The sequence below is a fragment of the Engraulis encrasicolus genome, chromosome 1, assembly GCF_034702125.1.
Source record: "Engraulis encrasicolus isolate BLACKSEA-1 chromosome 1, IST_EnEncr_1.0, whole genome shotgun sequence".
Taxonomy (NCBI): domain Eukaryota; kingdom Metazoa; phylum Chordata; class Actinopteri; order Clupeiformes; family Engraulidae; genus Engraulis; species Engraulis encrasicolus.
In genome coordinates this window covers 10980531-10988030 of record NC_085857.1, presented here as the reverse complement: position 1 = coordinate 10988030, position 7500 = coordinate 10980531, and the positions used below count along the sequence as shown (strand labels likewise).

At 46.9% G+C, this 7500-nt stretch overlaps 1 protein-coding gene across 2 annotated transcripts in view; it reads right to left on the bottom strand.

Moving 5' to 3' along the window:
• Positions 1–7500, bottom strand: part of mtif2 (mitochondrial translational initiation factor 2) — a 17708-nt gene that overhangs the window by 175 nt on the left and 10033 nt on the right. For both annotated transcript variants that reach the window (XM_063196478.1, XM_063196469.1), the window contains exons 10-14: positions 7221–7473; positions 5423–5563; positions 3932–4096; positions 2606–2746; positions 1–799 (exon numbers count right to left, since the gene is read on the bottom strand). The exon at positions 1–799 is cut by the window's left edge and continues 175 nt beyond it. In XM_063196478.1, the coding sequence (XP_063052548.1) occupies positions 630–799; positions 2606–2746; positions 3932–4096; positions 5423–5563; positions 7221–7473 (870 nt within the window). In that variant the 3' untranslated portion in view covers positions 1–629. The remainder of the gene's footprint in view (positions 800–2605; positions 2747–3931; positions 4097–5422; positions 5564–7220; positions 7474–7500) is intronic.

The window sequence follows — 7500 nt, the reverse complement described above, 5'->3', positions numbered from 1 at the left end:
TTCAATATGGCAATTCTTTGAATTGATGAAGCGATTCGTCAGATAGAAAGTCATTTTGAAAGTCCTTGAAGTTTTTACAGTTGATGATGAGTCAGTCGATGAGCTGCCTTGCTGATTGTAAGCAGCTGGTTTTGGTATGAGTGAGAGAAGATATTTGAGGCGTTTTTGACTTTCTCTGTCCTTTACTGTATCTACTTTTTTAAAAATAGTGCGAAGTCGCTCTGAAGAGTCTTAAGGCTTGTTCAGGCCGACAGAGAACTGTCCCAGTGCTCATTCCCGAACCCAATCCTGCGCTCACCAACCTGTTTGCATTGTGTTTCAATCTAGGTTGACCATGATGACCACGGAGACAGCAGCACGGTCAATGCAGGGATGTGTTTCTCAATAGTGTCGTTGCTAACCAAATTAGTTGACCAGGGTCCTCCGATCAGTGTTTAGTCCATGGGCCCTTTGTGCAATTGTTCCGTCACTGATTGCAGCCAATTAAGTTGCTAACTTAGTTGCAGTAGCTAACGACGCTGTTGAGAAACGTACCCCTGACCGGCCTAAAAAAACTCTCTTTTAGGATCCCAAACATAACTCTGGTGCGGGGCTCTGTTCTGGCCGGGCGGCCTGAAACCGGTCTCTCTTTAAAAGCCGGGGTCCCACGATATCTTCTGCTCCACCTCCGTCTCCTCGTAACAGACGATCTCGTCTCCCGGCTGGAACTCGATGTCGCCGTCCAGGGAGAGGCCGCACTCCATGCCCGTCTTCACCGACTGCACGTCGTCCTTGTGGTGCTTCAGGGCCGTAAGGGAGCCTGCCAGGGACATATAGAGTTTCAGGGTTTCAGATTACAGGAGGAAACAGAAACTGTGCAGAAGATAGAGATAGGTTTCTAGGAAAGGCCCGTCAGAGAGAGTAGAGAGAGAGAGAGGTTCCATTGGCTCATTGTTTCCGGGTTCTATTATTGCAAGGGGAAGGGGTGGGAAATCCCCCTTTAGGCAGACTTAAGGACTGTTCTATTCAATGCTAGGAGTATTATGACACGCCCCTTTAGGCAGACCGGAACCTGGTCATGTTAGGTGCCCATAGCAACCTATTACATTGGCATATCTCTATACTTAAAGAATCTCTGGGCCCGTTGTGTCAGGGAAGTATGTTTCGAAGGTTAGCGGAGTAGACACATCTCACTCACGCACGCACGCACGCACGCACACGCACACACACACACACACCTCAACATCCCTACCCATTGCCATGTAATCTGGCCAATAGACCTGGTTTCAGAGAGTTACCTAGGGTGTATTATTACCGATTAGATCACCATAGACAGACACAGGCACACACGCATACACAGACTCCACTTAAGAGTGTGTACACAGTGCATACCAGAGGTAAAATTTAACAGATTGTGTGTGTGTGTGTGTGTGTGTGTGTGTGTGTGTGTGTGTGTGTGTGTGTGTGTGTGTGTGTGTGTGTGTGTGTGTGCGGCATATTCCATACACCCCTCAACCAGCTATACAGCCCTCCACGTTTGAGTCTAAACTACATCCATTCATTCATCCATCCATCCATCTATCCATCCATTTATTCCATCTGTTCATCCACCGCTCAACATCCCATCCATCCATCCATCCATCCATCCATCCATCCATCCATCCATCCATCCATCCCATCCGACCAGCCATCCATCCCTCACCTTCCCACAACACGTCTCGTCCTCTGTTGAGTCTGAACTTCAGCTAGTCTATACAGTATGTTTTTAAATCACGTTTTAAATCATATTTGATAGGAAACTGCAGAACATCTCTGACACCTGCATACCCCACACACCACCTTTACTAACAGCTGTCCTGTGGAAAACACTGCCATCCATTCCTTCCTAAAGGCACCAATAGACCAAGCGCGTCATGAGCGATTCTAGCGACGGAAGTAATTGACTTCCTATTGAGTCGTGCGAGACATAAGAGACAAAAGCGATGCGGGGCGTCTAGAGCGACAGTTTGTAGTTGAACTCCAGTGTATATTATGCAAATTAGCTATGATGCAGTTCAGCGACAGTCGCCACAGCCAATGGGAATATTGTAATTCTTGCATTCTGCATTCTGCTTTTAACGAACATACTCAGTCGCCTCTATCGCTGGTATCGCTCTTGCTGCCCAGTCCAGTGATTCTCTGTCACTTGATCTTGTCGCTGCGTGACTCTGAGTATTCGCCCGGTGACACCCCTCACCTTCCCACAGTACGTCTCGTCCTCTGTGGAGTCTGAACTTCAGCTAGTTTATACAGTATGTATTTGGGAAACACGGCCATCCAATAATTACCAACACCCCTCACCTTCCCACAGTACGTCTCGTCCTCTGTGGAGTCTGAACTTCAGCTAGTTTATACAGTATGTATTTGGGAAACACGGCCATCCAATAATTACCAACACCCCTCACCTTCCCACAGTACGTCTTGTCCTCTGTTGAGTCTGAACTTCAGCTAGTTTATACAGTATGTATGTGGGAAACACGGCCATCCAGTAACTCCCAACACCCCTCACCTTCCCACAGTACGTGGCTAGTTTATACAGTATGTATGTGGGAAACACTGCCATCCAGTAACTCCCAACACCCCTCACCTTCCCACAGTACGTCTCGTCCTCTGTTGAGTCTGAACTTCAGCTTCCTGTCCATGAGACCCTTCTGGACCCTGCAGCCGGCCACCGGAACCTTCTTCTTGCCCACCGTCACCGAGAACACGGCCAGGACCGACGCCTCGCCTTAGAGACACACACACACGCACGCACACACACAGTCACACACACGCACACACACACACACACACACACACACACACACACACATGCACGCACACATGAACACGACCACACAAATGTGAATAAATGACAGCAGCACATCAAGATTTCATCACATCCTTTCACAGCCAAGAAGTGCATAGAGATTCAGGGAGAGGCGTGGATGCGTCCAATGACTGGAAAATGTTTAGGGTGGGTTGTGTTGTGGGTTGTGTGGCAAGCGCAAGTGTGGGGGGCTTAGCGCGCTGCGCCACACACCCCCCACTGACGTTTTAATAGTAGCACGTGTCAGGGGGGTGCAACCCACAGCTAATAGAGCTTGAAAGTGACGTCACTTCCCCCGATTTCATGGGACCTCAACAGCGTTTTTAGCCAAAAATCGTAGCATGTAATCCAATGGCGGTATTAAAATGATATTTCGATCCCCTCCGAGTTGTGCCACGAGCTCCACATATGTTGTTTCTGATATTTTTGTTTAATTTTTCGTACGAACCCCTAAACTTTTTAGAAAGCTGTGTTTATTCACATTTTCCATGCAGACGACCTCAGAACAAAACATTGATACTTCTGTATGAATTATGTTTAACTAGCCTCTCAAACAGCATATTTGTAGCCCAGCGCATATAATCACTGAGATCGGAAGATATTTACTCGCTACCATGTTGTTAGATGGTCAGCTAAGGTCCCGTGAAATGCGGAACTAAGGGGCGGGACTTTCAAGCTCTATGTATGGATTCCTTTTTTTGTAATTTTGATTATCTACAAAGCATAGTCATTGCAGTACATTACCAATTACGAATTAGCTGTGGTTGTAGTCTGAGCCCATTGACCCGTATAAAAGTGTAATAAGTAATGACAATAAACAAATGTAATGGCAAACGATGGCATTCATGACTCTTGGTCACACACATACAAAAACACAACAATTCCCATCTATCTTTATGAATACACCACAGACAGTACACACAACCCACCACTGCATGTGTAATTATGAGTAATGACAATAAACAAATGTAATCAAAAGACGACCAACATTTAGTAATTCATTAGTTTATGGACATTAGTTGTGGTTGTAGTCGGAGCCCATTGACCCGTTACATGTGTAAATAGTAACGAGGATGAACGAAATGTAATCAAATGGCGGTTTACCGACGACGTTCTCCTGGATGGTGGGGGGCAGTTTGCTGCTGAGCTCCTCCTTGAGGTCGTCGATGAGCTTGTAGATGACCCGGTGGAGCTTCAGGGGGACGGCCTTCTTGGCGGCCATTTGCTCCACGGCCTTGGTCGCCCCCACGTTAAAGCCGTAGATTACACCTACACGTAGAGTACACACAGACACACACACACACACACACACATGTAGATTACACACAGAGACACAGACACAAACACACACACACACACACACACAAACACAGACACACAAACAAGTAGATTACACACACAGACACACACAGACAGAGACACACACACACACAGAGAGAGAGACACACAGAGACACAGAGAGACAGACACACACACACAGAGACACACACAGACAGACACACACACACACAGACACACACACACAGACACACACAGACACACACAGACACACACACACACAGACACACAGACACACAGACACACACACACACACACACACACACACACACACACACACACACACACACACACACACACACACACACACACACACACACACACACACACACACAGACACAGACACAGAGGTATGCTTTGTAAGAGATTGTAATGACAAGGTTTCTGCATGTTGTGCAGTCTCTCTGCATGCCTTTTCGGGGAATTATTATTAAGAGTACCGGTATATACTGTTACCACCAAACACCAGACAGCGAAAAGGGAAGCAATACAAAGAAAGAGAGAGAAAGAAACAGATGAATGTGTGTGTGTGTGTGTGTGTGTGTGTGTGTGTGTGTGTGTGTGTGTGTGTGTGTGTGTGTGTGTGCGTGTGTGTGTGTGCGTGCACGCGCACGAGAGAGAGAGAGCAAGAGAAAAAGAATGAATAAAAGATAAAAGACTGTTACGGTCAGAGGACAGGGACAGAGAGAGAGAGAGAGAGAGATAGATAGAGACAGAGTGTCAATACGAAAGAGGCAGAGAGGAAAAGAGTGGCACAGATATTCATTGGTTCTACGAATTTCCTCTGTGATTAAGGCCGCGATCACACTGGACACGGATTTCTGCTTACAATCAGCACTGCTTCCAGTTGATTTTTCGGTAGCGATCAGACCGAACGCATATCCACTGAGATAGTTCGAATGCCGTCAGTAGAATCCTTAGCTGTATCCAGGCAACGTTGTAACGGCTGAGCTGTCAGTCGCAACGTAATATATGATGATGTTTTATTTCAGTGTTGTGAAAACATACACAAAAAAACGTTATACAAATGGGTAGAAGACGAGTTCTTGCTCTATCTCTCCAGATCGTGAATCTGATAAGAATGTTGACAACGGTGTCTTAATAGAACATCGGGAAATCCGCAGGTAAAGTCAAGAGAATTCCGCCTTGTGTTGAACCTTTTTTCTACTCAAATCCCCCTAGCACTGTAAAATTCGCGTCAAGTGTGATCGTGGCCTAATATAATATCTCTTCTCTACTCCTGCCCCTACCACCAACCTGAGAACGTCTCTGCCATGGTGATGTCATTCTCTGAGATGTCACCGACCCCAAAGTGCACAATGTCCAGCTGACACTGGTCATTAGCATCGTAGGTTGCTAGGATACTCAAGATGGCTTCCACAGACCCGTCAACGTCACCTAGGTAATAAAAAAACAAGAGAGAGAGAGAGAGAGAGATAGAGAGAGATGACAGAGAGAGAGAGAGAGCGGGAGAGATAGAGAGAGATGACAGAGAGAGAGAGAGAGAGAGAGAGAGAGAGAGAGAGAGAGAGAGAGAGAGAGAGAGAGCGGTTGGCAAAATGTACAGATACAGAATGACTCCATGGCAGGGGCAGAGGAAACTAGGCCTATGCAGTTGCCTCCGACTGCTTAAAGGGACACTGTGCAGAAAATGGTCAAAAAAGGTACTGCAACTATGTTGCTCATTGAAACTGGGCTGCCTATTGCCAAATTTGATCTTTACATGAAAGTTTACTAAGTAATTCACAAATATTTTCTAGTATGGTCCAAGTGGTGTAATTTTTGTTGCTAAAAATGGCTATTTTTGGAAATTCAAAATGGCGGACATGGAGAAGATCCACCTTTTCATTCATGACAAGTGCAATCTTCAGTCATGAATACTTAGAATTTGGTGGTGGTGGTAAGTATTCATGAAAAAAGGTAACATTAGTGAATGGGCAGCATGAATTCTGGGAATAAACAACTAAAAATCTCACACAGTGTCCCTTTAAAGGTACAAGTATATCCCCGTAACACGATGCTTCCAGTCCCCCATCATTCCCTAGCCAGGCCGTGGCCTCCTGATGCAACACCTTCAGCGTTGCTGCTAGTCAGGTCAGGAGCTAATGCATGTACTTTCTGAGTTCCCTGAAAAACGGGAACTCCTCTCACTTTGTCAGGAAGCAAACAACCATTAGCAAACCAAGGAAGGCGGGTCAACCATGCCATTTGGGAAATGTTAATTGTTATGCTCTTGGTTGGCTTATGCTCTTCAGACCAAGTCTTGAAGAGATTTGAAAGTCGATGATAATCAGGCCAATCATTCCCACCCTTCCCGTCCACCTATTTATAAACTAACTTGTACATTAAAAATGGCTTTGCTTGACTTGACAGATGATACACTTTTTTTGTAAAACTCACTTGTTTACCACCACACATGCTTGTTTACCATCTAAAGCTAATTTGTTTATCTTGGTCTCAAGAGACATGAACAGACCAAGGATATGCATGACTGGAATCATATTGTGTGGTCTGATGAGACCAAGATAAACAAATTTAATTTCGATGGTGTGAGGATGGACTAATGAAATGGTGGCCTTCCTGTAGTCCATTCTCTCGTACACAAACACACTAACATACAGTGAAAGTGAAAGCCCACTGGGAAACTCCAACTCCCATTGTCATTGTGACACAGCACTCCACAGCACACAAGTGAACACTGCACACTGCACACAACGAAATTGCATTTATGCCTCACCCGTGCAAGGGGGCAGCCCTTGTGGCGCCCTCAGTGGCGCCCCATGGGGAGCAGTGCGGTGGGACGGTACCATGCTCAGGGTACCTCAGTCATGGAGGAGGATGGGGGAGAGCACTGGTTGATTACTCCCCCCAACCTGGCGGGTCGGGAGTCGAACCGGCAACCTCTGGGATGCAAGTCTGACGCCCTAACCGCTCACCCATGACTGCCCTACCTACTGTACCTTGAAGTGAAGTTATTGAGCTGTTCGCATATGATGGTATTAAGAGATACACATACGCACTCTCTCCACCCTCACAAACAAACACACACACCAACCTTTAACGATGAGTGGCACGGTGAGCTGTTCGCTGTCGGTCCTCTCGCTGGGCCGGTTGGCCATGCGGTGCTTGTGTGCGCGGTACATGGCGGCTTTCCTCTGCTTCCAGCTGAGGTGTGCCACGCTCTCCCTCTCCCGCCGGTAGCTCTCCTGGTGCTCCCGCTGCTTGGCCTCGATCACCTGCTGCTCCTCCAGCAGCCGCTCCTGCTCTCCCGCGTACACGCGCCACTCCACCACCTCACGCGCCCTTTGCTGGGGGAACAGAAGGAGGAAAAGAAA